The sequence below is a fragment of the Podarcis melisellensis genome, assembly GCF_964234715.1.
Source record: "Podarcis melisellensis genome assembly, chromosome: 9".
Classification (NCBI taxonomy): Eukaryota; Metazoa; Chordata; class Lepidosauria; order Squamata; family Lacertidae; genus Podarcis; species Podarcis melisellensis.
This window is the reverse complement of record NC_138541.1, coordinates 20,501,624-20,519,925: the sequence shown is the minus strand read 5'-3', so window position 1 is coordinate 20,519,925 and position 18,302 is coordinate 20,501,624. Positions and strand designations below refer to the sequence as shown.

Genomic DNA, 18,302 nt, shown 5'->3' with positions numbered 1-18,302 from the left:
GCGGGCACCTGAGACACATGGCTCGGGCATGCTGCAGGCCCCACAGTGAGTGCCACCTGCCATTTTGTCACACACACCCTCAGGGTGACACCTGGGGCAGACCACACACACCCATCCTACGACCATGAGGCAGTTTCTCCTCTTAGTCGCTGTTATAATGATAGGCAGCAGCCACATTACCCTGAGTGTGACCTGCTTCACCTTCCCTGAGGCAACACAAGAGCTTCACAGAATTTTAATTGGGCAAAGGAAGGTTTGAGATTTTTAATCTATTGAGCCGTTTTTTAAATCTCCCAGGCTTTGTGGAATTTGCATCGCTTGCATTATGATCTTCGAATTATTTAGCTCAAGTGTCAACCTTCTGTTCCTGAGTATTGTTTCACAGAGGCAAGCAACGTGGAAGTGGTACTGTCAAGTTCAACGCCTGTTTTCCAGCTGGTGGCACTGTCCATTTTAGGCACATGAAAGGAGCTTCACAGAGCTCGCAGAATCTGATTAGGGAGCTGGTAAGCCACTGGGCAAGTCTATCATTCAACACTGGAGATCAGATTCACTGATCTCAGGCGGCATTAACTCCTTAACTGTTAATGGATCTAGCAGATGGTCAGGGAGTTGGTGGTGGGGCAAGGATGGAACAATTGTGTGCAAGGTTAATCAAAAAAGAATTAGGGTGTATAAGTGGGATAGGCATTTATTCTGTTGTATTTTTAACAGCTTACAATGGAGGGGAGGGATGAAGGATTTACATTGGGCAGGGAAGTATCATTTTTCTGTTTCTTTTTCTATATATATTTGTTTGCTGAATATACTGAAATGATTGTTCATTCTATTTATATTGTGGTGACCTATGGCTTTCAGCAATAAAGTTTTATTCAGTCATTCAAAAATAAACCAATTACTGTATAATCTAGCTTTTAAAATCAAGCTGAAATCAACGGCTCCAAGATAAAATAAGATAGTTCTAAAAGGTCTAGGAGATTAAATGCATTTTCACCTGATGCTAAAAGCATCTTAATGCAAGCACAATACAAGTTTCATTGGGGAGGGCATTCTATAATCTGGGCACAATCAGCAAAAAGGCCCTCTGCTTAATAGTCATCCACTTCACCCCTTTAAGGTAGGGAAAACTGGAGAAGGGCCTTCTATGAAGAATTTAATGTTCGGGCAAGTATAATAGGGGCTGGTGATCTCTCACCCACCCACAACAGGTTGTATCCGAAATAGTCCCAACTGCACAAAGACTTCCACTTGTGCAATTGAATTTACCCTCCCTCTCCTTTCCCTGCATAACCCCCAAATCTGCTTGAGATTTGGGGAAAATCCCAGAACAGATTTGGGGTTGGATGAGGCAAGCAGAACTCCTTCTGTCAATAGGATGACTTTGATGGATACAATGCAAGTCTTTTATTTGACCATTGATATCCCATTTTCCATCCACAGAGCTCAAGGCCGTATCTACAAGATTCCCAGCTGGTCTCTCACCCAGATACAGCCCAGACTCACACCTACAAACAGCAAAGATAATGTTGCACCGATTTCTGGCCATGTCCTGAGTCTCTTTGGTTTTATTTCTGGAAGCAATAAACTTGGGAAGCTTTGGGAAAGGGACTTATATTTGTACTGTTGATTGTTCTTCCTCTCCATCAAAGAAAAGGATAAATGACAGTAAGGTGAAATCACTCCTGACACATAGAAATTATGGTGGTCCAGACTATGCAAAGACAGGAAGAGACAGGGCTGAGTAGAGGACTGGAGTAGAGTTAAGGCATGCTAAAGCAGGCCATTGGTTTGTATATGTCCCATATCCACCAACCTCTCACCAAGCAAAGGAATCCTCAGATGGATCTTTCTTTAAACCCCAAAATCTGAACAAAACTAATGTGGGCATGTAGGGAGCTGATTCAGAAAAGGATATCCCCTTCACAAAGGCCACAGGGGCAGGATTCTGTCAAAGTATGAATTAGAGCCCAGGACTGCTCATAGTCCTTGACCAGCTCTGCTTCTTTCAGGTTAGCCAGATATTTTAGTGCTCTTGAATTTCAGTCCCCATAAATCTTATTTGCCAGCTAATCAGTTGATAATTGGAGCCTTTATTTTCCTTCTGGACCAATACCAAACACTGCAGGGTGGGGAGGACCTCGGTCACCTCTTGTGTTAAATAACAAACCTATTTAGGAGCTGTTTAACAACAGAGCTCAAGTTTCAGGGCACTGAGTCAGTCGGGGCCAAGTCAATGGGGGTTTAACACTCATGTCAGGAAATAGATATGACACTTCAAAGAGATTAAACCCTTTCTGGCCTGGAAAGCAGTGGCTCTTTAAAACTGCACCAACACCAGACCCAGGGGCTACTCTTGGTTCTCTATCACCACTTTCATCATTAATCTGATAAGATCTATTGAAATGTAAATATTAAGAAAGGAGGATAAATTCTTGATCCAAAAAGCAATACATAAAACAATGCTTGTAAAAAAAAAAATCAGACTAACTGTTGCATCAGGAATCTACTGGCAGCACAATCCTATATATTGTGAAGTGAACCCCATAAGAAAACCCCATTGATAGGAAGAGAAATAAACCCCATTGATGTGCATAGGGTTGCAGCCTTCAGAAAACAATAAGTTTTCGGATAACACAGATTTGGGTTCAATGGGAAGAGCTGCCCTCTGGCTGACGGAGTCCTTCCCTCGGAGGAACCTTTGGGTCCAACCCATAGAAGCCAAGAGGTGCCAGGGCCTGGGTGGCGGCCTTAACAAAGCACCTGCATGCTGCCATGAGGGAGTGTCTTAATCTGCTGAATGCCCTATAGGACATGTATTTTTTTCCACAGCCAGCAATTTTAAAGTCCCTCTTGTGGACTAGGCTGAGAGTGTTTAACATCCCCACCCACTGCAGTGCTGTGTCTACTATTTTATTGTTTCATCTCACTTCATTTCATTTTTGATGCCACCACCGAATCAGTAGGATCTTGGGGTGCCAGAAAAAATGAATGTGTGACCTGGCCCCCAGGGTGGAGCTTAGCCACCCCAGCTTCAATGCCTAAAAGTTTATTTTTCACTCTACTGTGCAAAATAATATCACTAGTGCAATGTCTGAACACCAAAGGCAGTCTAATATAATGTGATAGCCCATGTGATTTTGTACTGCAACTCCCATCAGCATCAGCTAGAGGAGAGATGGAAAGGGATGATGGGCTAAAATACCTGTTGGCTATACCCTGATATACAGCATAAGGAAGCACAATGGGTAGATTCTGTCACATCTTAAAAGTGGGAAGAACAGAACTAATAAAACAAAGGAATATCCAAGTGTATAAAGAGATACTCAGCTCCTACTCAGAATTGAACTCTTGAAATTAATGGACATGACTAACAGAAGTCCATTCATTTCCATAGATCTACTCTTAACTTAGGTCAGACACAACCCAGGTTAACAAATATAATCTAAAATATTTTTAACAGCTAGATGGATAGATAAGCAAATGTAAGTTACCTGTCTCGCTGCCAATTAAAGGCTGATTTGCAAAGTGCATGATCAGGTCTCTCAAGCTTAGAAACTCGTTAAATCCAAACTTGTATGAAGACCCAGTGTACTCCACGTGAAAATGTTTCACAGAATCCCTTGCTCTGAAACAAAAATAAGGCTGTTGAAACATGAAATATGCATTCTTCTTAGCTCAGGAAGGATAGTAAATTTTATGGAGATATCAAGACACCAGGTGAGCCATCAGAGAAGACAACCCTTTGTATGCATGAGCGGCTTGTTCCTAGTCTGTCTTTACAGCCTCCCTCCATCTGCCTGTTGCATCCCACCAATCACAAGAGTTTGTTAGTTGCCCATTTTCAGCAAGTCCGGTTTCATTTTCTGTTGTCCCATTATTGTTGTTCCCATGGCATACAGAGCCAGGGGCGCCGACTTATAAAAAATATTGGGGGGGCCCATACCGACTTATAAAAAATATTGGGGGGGCCCAAGACTTCCAAACCGCTGCTGCTGGGGGAACGAAAGGGGCGAGCCCCGGGCTGCCCCGACCTTAAGTGAACCTGTGAGGTTGGCTGCCGCCGTGGGCGGTGAATATTAATGATGTATCATTTTTGTGCTTCATGCTGTGGCCACAGACATGTGATCTGATGGTGAATTTGGGGTGACCCAATGCAAAAATCCTGAGAATCCCTGTGGATCCATGCTTTGTAACCACGTTTTTGCACCATTGCAGCCCCAGGCAACAGTGGGTGTGTGATTTTCGGGGGCAGGCTGTAGCCATGGACATGCTATGTGCTCTGATGGTGAATTTGGGGTGACCCAATGCAAAGATCCTGAGGATCCCTGTGGATCCATGTTTTGTAACCACGTTTTTGCACCATTGCAGCCCCAGGCAACAGTGGGTGTGTGATTTTGGGGGGGCAGGCTGTAGCCATGGACATGCTATGTGATCTGTTGGTGAATTTGGGGTGACCCAATGCAAAGATCCTGAGGATCCATGTGGATCCATGCTTTTAAACCACATTTTAAGTGGGGAGGGAAGGAAAAACAGAAGGGACAAGGAGCACGAGAGGGGTGTGCAGAGAAGCAGCTGGCTAAGAAGGCAAAAGTTTTCCCTCACCTACCCACCCAAGCCAGCCAGCTCCCGAGTGCTCTCTCTCTCTCTCTCTCCCCCCCCCCCTCCTGGAGCACAGAGACGACACTCTGCTTGCCTGGAGGGGAGGGGCTTTCCCTGCTCTTTGTTCCGTTTGAGCAAACACAGCAAGGAAACAGAGGCAGAATGCAGGAAAGCAGCCGCTTCCTCTATTTGAGGGAAAAATACGGTAATAATTTTCTTAAATTATTGGGGGGGCGGAGCCCCCCCAAAAGAATTTTTGAGGGGGCTCGGGCCCCCTCAGGCCCCATGGAGTCGGCGCCTATGTACAGAGCAACCACAGTGGAAAGCACCGTATTTTTTGCTCTATAAGACGCACCAGACCACAAGACGCACCTAGTTTTTGGAGGAGGAAAACAAGAAAAAAAAAATCTGAATCTCAGAAGCCAGAACAGCAAGAGGGATCGCTGTGCAGTGAAAGCAGAAATCCCTCTTGCTGTTCTGGCTTCTGGGATAGCTGTGCAGCCTGCATTCGCTCCATAAGACGCACACACATTTCCTCTTACTTTTTAGGAGGGAAAAAGTGAGTCTTATAGAGCAAAAAATATGGTAGATGGGGGGGCTAGATGGGGGTAGATAGAAGTGATAGGTATGTGGGCAGGCAGGCAGACAGGTAGGTAGGTAGATGGATGATATCAATATCACACCAGGCTCTCAAAGCTAGCCAGCTCAACATTGAGCACTCAATGATGGCCGATCTCATTTGGGAGTATATTGAATAGTCACATGCCATTACAGTAAAGGCCCTGTCTGTCGTAACCCAGACACCAAATATATGACAGAGATGGGACATCATCATCATATTAACAACAACAACAACAAATAAATTTCTTATACCCTTCCCATCTGGCTGGGTTGTCCCAGCCACTCTTGGCAGCTTCCAATAAAAATACAGGAAAAACAGGAGAAGGAGGAGGAGGAGGAAAGGAAGGTCACAACTGTTGATCTCAACAGTATGGGATGACATAAGGGATAGTGAAGATACTGTACCTTACTGAGAGAGAGTAAAGATCAGCCTTGCCATCGCTCTTCCTTAGGAGGTAGCTTCCATCACTGCCATTGGAAAGAAGAAGTGCCTCTGCTGCATGACGAGTAAGACTGTCATGGTACCACCTAAGAAAACATCAAAGTTCAGCATCCATTAGCTACTGTATTGTTAGCTATAGTGGTGGTGGGAGAGACTTTTCTGTTATGAAAATCTTATAAGATCAAATTATCAGGGGGGGTAGCTGTGTTACTCTGTTACAGCAAAAGCAACAGAGACTTGAGGAAGATTATTCTTATTTATTATGCCATAGGTTTTCATGAGCCAGTGCCCACATCATCAGGCATGGAATGTGATCTGAGATGATAGATAGATAGATAGATAGATAGATAGATAGATAGATAGATAGATGATAGATAGATGATAGATAGATGATAGATAGATGATAGATAGATGATAGATAGATAGATAGATAGATAGATAGATGATAGATAGATAGATAGATAGATAGATAGATAGATGATAGATAGATAGATAGATAGATAGATAGATAGATAGATAGAGATAGATAGATAGATAGATAGATAGATAGATAGATAGATAGATAGATAGAGATAAGGGGAGGAGAACAGGATCTGACTAGGCTGAATCCTGAACTTCACCAACACACACACACACACACACACACACACACACACACACACCGTGGTGACTTGGCATCACCATAACATCTAAAGAACTTAAAAAGAAAGCATTGGGAGCACATTCGAAGAGCACTCCTAATTGCTTTTTCCTTTCCTTTGTATGGGCAGCTTGTGAGCTGCGTCTGCAGTGGAAGATTCTGCCCCCCTTTGTAGTCTCTGCTGCCCTTCATTCCAACCCTCCCCCCCCAAAAAAAAATTATAGGCAAGCATTGGAACAACTGGAATCTCTCGCTGCTTGGAGAGTGGGCTGTTGTGTAGAAACGTCTACCATATAGACTCTACTGAGCAAATACACAAAGGGCATCTAAGGATCACTTTAAAAGAGAAACCTGCCAACCACTCCACATATCTACCTGGGTGCATCTTCCACCCACCCACCATAAAATCTATCATCTACAGCCAACAAGCCCTACAGTACGACGACATCTGTGTGCCTGACCCATCCAACAGAGACTTCCAACTTAATGATTTATACCAGGGATTTCTTAAACTACAAAACCTGCCCCAATGAAGTGGAGAAGCTGATCAACAAACCCAGACTGGTACCCAGGAATACTGATACTAATAATCTTATTTTTGTATTCATTATTCATCCTCCCCATGAGCCACAAGAAAATTTATGCAAAATACTATAGTTTTCCTGACACAGAATTTTGAATGTCTGAATGCCCTTTTTTGCAGGCAGTGGAGGAGTAAGCGATTCGATATATAGATACACACAGAGACTTTATGATATCCCTATCCAATATTGTTCTGTTTGCCCCACCACCCCATCAGTATGCTTTTCCATGTGTAAAGTTCACTATCATTCTTATGTCGTTTATTTTAACAGGTGGGTTAGGCTGAAAGAAAGGAATCTGACAAGGTTAGTGTTAAGAATTTGTTCAAGGCATTTTGCTGCCTGAAGCACATCCTGCTATTTGCCTCCCCACCCCCACCCCAAGGCAAGCCGTGTGATACCCAAGACTGGCCAAGTAATTTTGGCACCCGAGACAGAAAACCCTACAAGCAACTCCCCACCCCACATCTCTTCCTGGCTGTAAAATGACAACAAATACCTAACAACCTGCTACCTTTTCAAGACACCCTAAATCAGCTGCCTGGTGCAGCTACCTTTCTCTCTGCAACGCTTGGGCCGTTCCTGGTTTTATTTATTCATATGTTTTCTTATCTACCCAGTAACTCCAAGGCAGGTTACAGCAATGGAAGATACAGTTATAAAAAGAGATAAAACTGTTATAATTATAAAACCCAGTATGGTATGGTGATTAGAGTGTTGGCCTAAGACGGGGAGGTCAGAGTCCAACTCCCCATTCAGCTATGAAGCTTGCTGGGTGACCTTGGGTCAATGACAGCCATTCAGCCCTCTCTCCTGCCCTCCCTCCCAGAGTTGTTGTGAAGATAAAATGGAGAGGAGCAGAACCACGTATGCAACCTTGAGCTCCTTGAAGGAATGGTAGGATACAACTACAATAATAAATAGATAGATAGATAGATAGATAGATAGATAGATAGATATAGATAGATAGATAGATAGATAGATAGATAGATAGATAGATAGATAGATAGTTGCTTTCGTAGATTTTCACGGGTACAGGAATGCAGGTTTTGGTGTCCTCGGGTGTCTTCCCGTGTAAAAGTTGGGGTGTCTAGGCGACGTTTCGACGAGGTCTCACTCGTCATCTTCAGGCTGGTGCTTTCGGCTTCTTGTTACTGGAACAGAGCAGGATCTCAGTGTTTGAGTTCCTATAAATACTGTTGAGGGGGTGTGGTGTATAGCCTCCAATGTTCTGGGCAGAGAGGAAGTTCCCAGGCTAGTGTGCCTTTTCTTCTTTTGTTCCTTAATTACTTGAGGGATATCTTGAGTGATTTCTTGAGTGATATCCTGAGTACCACTTAGGTGGGTCATTAGGTGTGGATTAGTTGCTAAAGTCTTTGTGTCTTGACCTCTTGAACTTTGTGAAGAGTTTTTCTGAGAAGATGGCTGTACTGCACTTAGTTGTGCTCTGGCTTGGCTTCGTGTATAGGGGCGAGCTGTGGTTTTGTGGCCTGTGTCAGCCAGATCTGTGTAGGGATTGCAGGGGGGTGCAGCATCCGGAGGTGCCACCATGGTTTGGCTACTGGATGGTGTCTGTAATTTATCTGTGGAGAGGGTCTGGGTTTGGGTCTGGTGTGGTTGATTGGTGATGGCGTTCTGTGTGCCTCTGGATCTGGTGTCAGTTTTTGTGGGGAGGGCTAATTTCCCCCAAAAACCAAGACACAGAAGAAAACAATGGCATGGCCCTCCTTCCTTATATCAAGGGCACTACAGATAAAATTAGCAAAATCCTCCATAAACACAATATCAAAACAGCCTTTTGCACCAACCAAAAAATAGCCAATATCCTCAGAAACCCCAAGGATAAAATCCAGTTGGAAAACCAAGGGGTCTATGAAATACCCTGCAAAGTCTGCCCAGCCACGTACATTGGACAAACAAACAGACGAATAAATGCACGTATCGCAGAACACAAGAATGCCGTCAAAAAAGAAGAAAAAACTTCCTCTCTTTTCCAACACATGAAAGAAACAGGACACGAAATTAATTTTGCAGATTCCAAATTGCTCTTTAACATGGAACATCACCACAAGAGAATAATCATGGAAGCCATCGAGATAGAGAAACACCCTCACAACATGAACAAGCGTGACGACACATCCCGCTTGCCAGACATCTGGAAATTAGCCCTCCCCACAAAAACTGACACCAGATCCAGAGGCACACAGAACGCCATCACCAATCAACCACACCAGACCCAAACCCAGACCCTCTCCACAGATAAATTACAGACACCATCCAGTAGCCAAACCATGGTGGCACCTCCGGATGCTGCACCCCCCTGCAATCCCTACACAGATCTGGCTGACACAGGCCACAAAACCACAGCTCGCCCCTATACACGAAGCCAAGCCAGAGCACAACTAAGTGCAGTACAGCCATCTTCTCAGAAAAACTCTTCACAAAGTTCAAGAGGTCAAGACACAAAGACTTTAGCAACTAATCCACACCTAATGACCCACCTAAGTGGTACTCAGGATATCACTCAAGAAATCACTCAAGATATCCCTCAAGTAATTAAGGAACAAAAGAAGAAAAGGCACACTAGCCTGGGAACTTCCTCTCTGCCCAGAACATTGGAGGCTATACACCACACCCCCTCAACAGTATTTATAGGAACTCAAACACTGAGATCCTGCTCTGTTCCAGTAACAAGAAGCCGAAAGCACCAGCCTGAAGATGACGAGTGAGACCTCGTCGAAACGTCGCCTAGACACCCCAACTTTTACACGGGAAGACACCCGAGGACACCAAAACCTGCATAGATAGATAGATAGATAGATAGCAGGGCTTTTTTCCAGCCAGAACTCACTGGACCTCAGGTGAGTTCTGGCACCTATCTCTCTCAGCTGGGCGCCATTGTCATTATAAGAGAAAAAGGGCAGCGTTCATAGTGAGCTGCAGCACCTCTTTTTCTAGAAAAATAGCACTAGTAATAAGTAAATTTGTTCCAAACGGAACCAAATACAGTGGTACCTCGGGTTACATACGCTTCAGGTTACATACGTAGCAGGAGGAGGCCAGCAGCAGGAGGCCCCATTAGCTAAAGTGGTGCTTCAGGTTAATAACAGTTTCAGGTTAAGTACGGACCTCTGGAACGAATTAAGTACTTAACTCGAGGTACCACTGTAGTATAAACTTGGCAAAAGAGGTGGGATGAATGAAACAAAAATGCTTTACCTGTCGAAGGTTGGGTTAAAGTGCCTTCTGTGCGTCCATGTGTAAACCAGTGGTTTCGGCTGCACAAGACATTCTCGAACCGTCTTGGTGAGTTTCTAAATCTGCATTTCCTGAAGTCTTTTTTTTTCCAGGAAGCCATCTTATTGTTACACTTCCCCTTTTGGACAGATGAAGCATGCCAGAAATGCTGCTGTGCTGAGCTACATATATACAGTACTTCACACACCCCTCTGCATGGAGCCAACCTCAATCATCTACTACAGATTACATGTAGTAGGCATCTAGTGACCCAAGCTAGGCAGTTAAATGCAAGATGTTTTAGATATAAAACCAGTGTAATTGAGCTGTAGATACGGAAGGAGGGACCAAAGTTGCAGTACTGTTCACAAATATCAATCTTTTGCACTGGGCATTAGCAATATGAGGGTCACATATTATTATTATTATTATTATTATTATTATTATTATTATTATTAATTGTTGTTATTACTACTACTACTACTACTATTATTATTATTATTGGAAGAGCTTTACAAATATTGGTATTTTATAAAGATACATAATATGTGGTCATTGTCCTATGAAATCTCAGAAGTCGAAGAGGGCCAAACAGAGTTCCTTACCATTATATATGGTAATGCCCATGACTTTATCTCAATTCATACCATAGCTCAGCCTTTTTCAACCTGGTGCCCCTGAAGCCAGCCCCACCCAGCTCCCATTTTTGCCTCATTAACCCAATTCAATATCCCATAATGTAATGAACTAGGGAGCAAAACCTCCACACTATTAATCCTGGCCATTTAAAAAAGCCAAAATGAGGCTACATGCATTTGCGAAATATGCTGTTATTTTTATTAGTCACTTTTGTACTCTGCTTCTTCAAGACCCTGGAAGACGAGGAATCAAATCCCAAATCAGCCATGAAGCTTGCTGGGTGGACTTGGGCCAGTCACTCAGCTCAAACAACCTTACAGGGTTGTTGTGAGGATTAAATGGAGTGGGCTGGGGGCCAAGGAAACCATGTATGCCAACCTGAGCTCCTTGGAGGAAAACTGGAATATAAAGGTAATAATAAACCCAAAGACTGAGGTGGCTCACAACATTAAAAAATAAATAAATCACAAGCTATTGTGCTATCAATAAGGTAACACAATTAAGTGTTGTGTTGTCTTAAGAAATGTGCTCATCAAGGGTTGTGGTGTCATGGTAAGGAGACATAATCTACATGTGGAAGGGTCTAGGCTGACTCTTCAGCTAAGACTGGGAAGGCAGTCTACCCCAACCTTCACCAACCAGATGTTTTGGACTACAAGTCCATTCAGTTCTAGCCAGCACAGATGTTGGTGGAGACTGGGGCTGATCAGTGGCATAGCGTGGGGGGTGCAGGGGGGCCAGCCGCACCGGGCGCAACATCTTGGGGTTAGGGTTAGGGGGCGTAAATCCACAGGTTAGGGGTCGCAAATCCATGGGTTAGGGGGTGCAAATTACTTGCCTTGCCCCGGGTGCTGACAACCCACGCTACGCCACTGGGGCTGATGGAGGTTGTCCAAAACATATAGTGGCAGGGCTGGCTGCTGGCCTTGCCAAAGAAAAAGGATTCCAGGTTCCTGGATCGTGGAAGTAAAAGAAGCAAAGGCATATAGATTTGTCCTATCTTAATTGGAATTTGGGCTACTGGGTTAAGCTCAACACACTGAAACCTAAATAAGACATGTGAACGAAACTGAATGGTGGTTATTGATTTGATGTGAACGATTGTTGGACTAGCGGGAGGGGGAGGTTTTGTTTATTTTTATTTGTTCATTAGTGGGCCTGAGTATTGCTGTGTTTATTATTAAAGTACAGTGGTACTTGGTTTGCATACGTCTTGGTTTTGCATACGTTTTGGATTACAAACACGGCAAACCCAGAAGTGCATGTCCCAGTTTTCAACCTTTTTTTGGATTACTACCTATTTTTTTTTGGATTACGAACCAAAATTTTTTGGAGGCCCCATTGGCGAAAGCACGCCTTGGGTTACAACCTGTTTTGGTTTACAAACAGACCTCCGGAACAGTTTATGTTTGTAAACCAAGGTATCACTATATGCTTTATTTAATGGATGTTATATGAGAGTCCCATGGACTGCAAGAAGATCAAACACATCCATTCTTAAGGAAATTAGCCCTAAGTGCTCACTGGAAGGACAGATCCTGAAGCTGAGGCTCCAATATTTTGGCCACCTCATGAGAAGAGAAGACTCCCTAAGGAAAAGACCCTGATGTTGGGAAAGATGGAGGGCACAAGGAGAAGGGGACGACAGAGGATGAGATGCTTGGACAGTGTTCTCGAAGCTACAAACATGAGTCTGACCAAACTGCGGGAGACAGTGGAAGACAGAAGTGCCTGGCGTGCTCTGGTCCATGGGGCCACGAAGAGTACGACACGACTAAACGGCTGAACAACAACATATGAAATCTTAATGTATTATATGATTCCGCCCCACCCACCCACACTTTTTCCGCTATGGTAATATGTATTGTATATATATTTTTCTCTCTAAGTCACCTGGAGACCTTTGGGTGACTATAAATCTAATAAATGAAATGAAAATTCTAGCAAGCAACAAATGCTAAGATTAGAAGCTACTCCGACAAGCACCTACACAGACCCCGCAGAAAGAAAATATAGTGGAACCTCGGTTTTCAAACGTAATCAGTTCCTGAAAACTGTTCTACTTCCGAAATGTTTGAAAACCGAAAATTGAAAGCAGAAGCCTCAGTACAATAGGAAAACTCAAAATGAAAGTTGCGTGGCACATTCGGCTTCCGAAAATTGTTCGAAAACCGAAACAGTTAGTTCCAGGTTTTCGGCGTTCGAAAGCCAAAACGTTAGACTACGGAGGCGCAGGGGCATACAAAGTGGGGGGCGGAGGGGGTGTGCCACCCGAGGTACAACTTGTGGGTGTGTGACAAGATGGGCCCTGCCTCCCCCCAGCTGTAGAGCAGCCAAGGGTGCATGCAGTCAGTATGGGCACTGCTCGCGCACTGTCCATACGGGCAACCATACAGGCTGCCATACATGTGCACTCCGTACAGGATGCCATACATGTACACGCCCATGTGGCATCCCTTAAGGTTGCCATGCAAGCGGCAGCCTGTACAGACAGTGCGCACGAGTGGCATCCCATACGGAGTGTGCAGGCTGCCGCGCATGCTCACTCCGTATGGGATGCTGCGTGTGTGCAGTCAGTACAGATGTCGCACGTGCGCCACCAGGCGGTTCGCCCCGCCCCCGGTGCCGGAAAGGGTTACTCCGCCACTGCAGAAACGTTCGAAAACCGAGGTTCCACTGTAATAATAATAATCATTTTATTTGTACCCTGCCCATCTGACTGGGTTACCCCAGCCACTCTGGGCAGCTTCCAGCATATACAAAAACATAATGAAACATTAAACATGAAATACTTCCCGATACAGGACTGCCTTCAGATGTCTTCTAAAGGTTGTGTAGTTACTTATAGTTACTAATCTCCTTGGTTTGGAGATCACAAGGCCATCCTTAACACATGTTGTGAGCTAGTTAATAAATTTCCAGAATGAGAAGCAGTCAAAGAGCAGTTCTGAGATGATCTGATAACAAGATGAGGATGATCAGATATAGTGGGGAAGGTAGGTAATCAAGGTGGATAAAAATGATTTTTTTGGTAAAAAATATATTAAAAATTGGGGTTTTTTATTTAAATCATTTTTTTTAAATTTAAATCAGATTTTAAAAATAAAATGCTTTGGGAGGAAAAATATTTCTAAAGATAGTTTTCTGTTTAAGTTACATTATAGTCCAAAGGCTATTCATCAGGAAATAAGGATTTGTTTTAGTTTTTCATGTGTGCTAAAACTTAGTCTAAGTTTCTTAAAACAACAGCAACAATGTTTAACCACATCAGTTAACAAACATGGATATATATGCTATAATGTTATTGCATTAGTTAAATAAATTGTTTAAATTGTTATTAAAGAAATGATTGTTTTTCTCCTTCCAATAAGGTACAGCAGAAAAGCTGAAAAGTATAAACAGTTACCAGTAACTTATTAAACCTCACAATAATTTCATAATTATCTGTCTATGTATTTCTAATAGCATAACCAAATCAAATTTTTATATAACTGTAAAAACTACTATGAATATTTATTTCAAAAATGAAACCTTCCTCTGGTTGTAAATATTAAGATTATACCAGCAAGAATGAGTCTTTTTATAAAAAATAAAAAATGATTTAAATCAAATCCACCCTGTAGGAAATGCAAAGGGACAACACATTCTGGCAAAAACAAGTGCCCAAAACATATAATGTTGCAGTCCTAAGCATATTTATGTGGGAGTAAACATCAAGCGAGAGGAAAGCGGGTGGTGCTGTGGGTTAAACCACAGAGCCTAGGACTTGCCAATCAGAAGGTCGGCGGTTCAAATCCCCGCAACGAGGTAAGCTCCCATTGCTTGGTCCCTGCTCCTGCCAACCTAGCAGTTCGAAAGCACATCAAAGTGCAAGTAGATAAATAGGTACTGCTCCGGCGGGAAGGTAAACGGCGTTTCCGTGCACTGCTCTGGTTCGCCAGAAGCAGCTTAGTCATGCTGGCCACATGACCCAGAAGGTAAACGCTGGCTCCCTTGGCCAATAAAGCAAGATGAGCACCGCAACCCCAGAGTCGGCCATGACTGGACCTAATGGCCAGGGGTCCCTTTACCTTTAAGCATCAGTGAACACAGTGGAGCTTTGCACTGAATAAATGTGCATTGTCAGGAACATTGCCAGCAGAGTGGTGGCAGTGAACACCTGAGGCTATACATGTGGGACATACACCCGAGTATGTGCATTGGATCACAACCTTATACAATTTGGCACATGCATTTAAATCTATCCAGCTCCTTTGGAGAAGGCATGCAACTGGGGAGCTGCCAAGGCCAAAATTATCACCTGCTTTCACACAATAACTATGTACAAATTAGACAAACAGGTATGCATAACCCAAAATAAAATTCAACAAAGGGAAGACAGGAGCAGAATTGGCCAGTTCTCTCTGGACAGCTATTCTGATAAAACAAAGGTCATCCTTCTTCCCAGTACAAAGCAGCCAAAAAATGCATTCAGCAATACAGTGTTTAATTGCACTTGGCAACTTCACTAAGCCTTATTTGCAGCTTCAAAAGGAAGACCAATGAGGGGTCTGATGCAACTTATTGGGATCAGGTCACATCAACTTACACTGATCCCAGTAAGTTACATCAGGCATCTGACTGAAGAATGCAGTAAGTGTGGGTGTAGAATTGAGGTTGTTAGGAAAGTGAGCCACTTTGCCCCTTTAGAAGGAAAACGCCTGGAAGAAGAGGTTCAAAATAGAAATTGTGTGTCAACAGAGCTGTTCTAAAATACCAACATAGAGCATGGAAGATGGGAACATGGAAAGCTGCCTCATACAGAGTCAGATCATTGGTCCATGCAGCTCTGCACGGTCTATATGGCAGTGGCTCTCTCAAGTTTCTAACTGGGAACATCCACAATCAGCTACTGTAGACTGAAACAGATCTTCTTCATGCAACGTATGTGTTCTATGGCCATTATGTCATGGGCAAAGCCTATATATACCAAGTCAGAATTGTACTCCACCTAGCCAAGTACATTGCCTGTCACTGATGACTCCAGATCTTTGGGCAGGTATTTCCTAAACCCGATGTTTTAAACTGGAGATGCCAGGGCTTTAACATGGGACATTCTGGAACTAAAGCTTGTACTCTACCCCTCTACAGAAGTTGTGATGCTGTGTGGGGAAAACTTAAAGGATTCCCCTTTCCCCAAGCATTCTATGTTCCCCATGGAAAATTTTCCATTGCATAAGTTTATTGGTAACAACGAATGAATGCCAACTGCGGATACGCTATTAGGCAAGCTTGGCAGCTTCCAGGTTTTTTGCTTTGTTTGCTGAATACAAGTAAAAGCACGCCAAGCTAGGTCACCCTTTAGGGCATTAGAAAATTTTCCCAGTGCAAACAGAACATTTTCTGATGCAAATTAGCCTGTTTCCCAGGTTACGTGGTGAGTTCCCCCTCCCCCAGTGGAAATAAAGACTCATGAAACAATTATTAAGGTTAATGGGCTAAATAAGGCCACAACTTTATTGGTTACAGGTGATGAGCAGTATTGGCTTAGGCATTGGTCCTCACGGACTATATCCGGCTTCAGCCCGTCCGCTAGAAGTCCGGGAAAGGTTAACCACCAGTAGGGGGATTCCTGCTGATGCACATCAACAAGGAACTCCCCGGGGTCACCGCTCGGGGGCGTGCCTTAGGCCCTCACCTCCACAGGCTTCGGACAGGGCCACACCCCCCGGAATCCTTTATCAGACTACCCTTCGATATGCAGGGCAGGTGGTGGCGCTTCCTCCCCTCCTCCATCTACATAACAATACCAATACCAATGCCTAACCGCTAATACCAAGAAAGCTGTGATGATTTGCTATGAGATAGGCGAAAACCAAGTGGCCGATGCCAATTTGCCAAGCAGAAAAAATTCCTACCAGGCCTCTCAACAGCGACCAACCAAGGTCCATAGCAAGGTCAAGGAACGAAAAACCTTAAAGGGCGGGAGGGTGCCAACAGGAACAGCTGGAGGTGGCAAAAGAGGGACATCCCCGGCCGCACCTGCGTTAAATAAGGCAGGCCACGCCCCCAGAGCCGGCCGATTGGCTGGCCAGGGGATGACGCGGCCAAGGATTCCCCCAATTGTGTGTGTTGGGGCCATGACGCCCGCAACCCCACCTCCTCTCTAGGGCGGAAATGGCTAAACCCACATCACTGAAATTGCGTGATCATTTTTGACCAGGATAGATGGGAGAATATTGGGGTCCTTGTGGCAGGGACTCCAGGGCTTAAATCAGAAAATCTGTAGTTTGAGGCTGGTCTTAAGGAGCTACCAGGGGCTGTAGTCACATCCATTTAAAGCGCATGACTTCTCCCAAAGAATATTGAGAAGTGTTTGTTAAGGTTGTTAGGAACTGGAACTGTGTGAGGGGTGAACTACAGTTCTTAGAATTCTTTGGGGGAGTCATTGCTTTAAATTGATGGTGTGGGTTTGACCAAAGTAGGTTCAAGCCTTAGATCCCTTCTGAAGTGTAGACAGAAATAAGACACTCAACATGTTCCCTGCAAAGGGCAGGTATTGTGAAGCTTCTAGATTGTTGAATAGGCAAGAGGAGAAGGCCTCACCAAAGAGTACTTTTTGCATAGAGTACTTTTTGCAGGGACCCAGAGCTGGAAAACACACTTTCAGATCTAGATTTAGATATACTGTAGCTTTGCCCTGATATTCTGTGGAATTTAATTGTATTTAGAGGAGACATGTGCATGATAGATTTTGCAACCATCATAGTTAGAGCAGCCAGATTTTTGTGGTTCATTCAAAAAAAGCTTAGGTGGCGCTGTGATCTAAACCACTGAGCCTCTTGGGCTTACCAATTGGAAGGTCGGCAGTTCAAATCCCCACAACAGAGTGAGCTCCTGTTGCTCTGTCTCAGCTCCGAAAGCATACCAGTGTAAGTAGATAAATAGTACTGCTGTGGCAGGAAGGTAAATGGCATTTCTGTGCACTCTAGCTTCAGTCACAGTGTTCCATTGCACCAGAAGCCGTTTAGTCATGCTGGCCACATGACCCAGAAAGCTGTCTATGGATAAACACCAGCTCCCTCGGCCTGAAAGCGAGATGAGCGCCACAACCCCATAGTCGCCTTTGACTGGACTTAATCGTCCACGGGTCCTTTACCTTTACCTAAGTGATAAATATATGGTGTTGAGTTTAACCATTTCTTATGGTTCAGTTCAGTGGTTCCCAAACTTCCCCCTGCCATGGGCTAATGGAAAATAATGGTGGCCAACTTGGTGCTTTTTTCCTACTTGATGCACCAATTGCAATTTCATGAGATTCAGATTGCAATGCAACACAATACAACATAAAAGTGAGAAGCAGTTAAAATGCAATTAAAAAATCAACATGACTATTCAAAGCAATTGATGTGCTGTCTCCCATCTTCAACCACAAATCCACAGGCATGCCATGGACCACCTGAATTAAGTTCACCGATGGTCCACGGAACACAGTTTGGGGACCCCTGATCTAGTTGGATGATGCAGTGACAAGAGAAGTAATTGATTGAGGGTAGGCATATCA

At 44.0% G+C, this 18,302-nt stretch overlaps 1 protein-coding gene across 2 annotated transcripts in view; it reads right to left on the bottom strand.

The window, feature by feature from the left end:
* The window catches only part of DAPP1 (dual adaptor of phosphotyrosine and 3-phosphoinositides 1), a 38,330-nt gene that overhangs the window by 13,524 nt on the left and 6,504 nt on the right, over positions 1-18,302 (bottom strand). For both annotated transcript variants that reach the window (XM_081925407.1, XM_081925406.1), the window contains exons 2-3: positions 5,626-5,748; positions 3,492-3,625 (exon numbers count right to left, since the gene is read on the bottom strand). In XM_081925407.1, the coding sequence (XP_081781533.1) occupies positions 3,492-3,625; positions 5,626-5,748 (257 nt within the window). The remainder of the gene's footprint in view (positions 1-3,491; positions 3,626-5,625; positions 5,749-18,302) is intronic.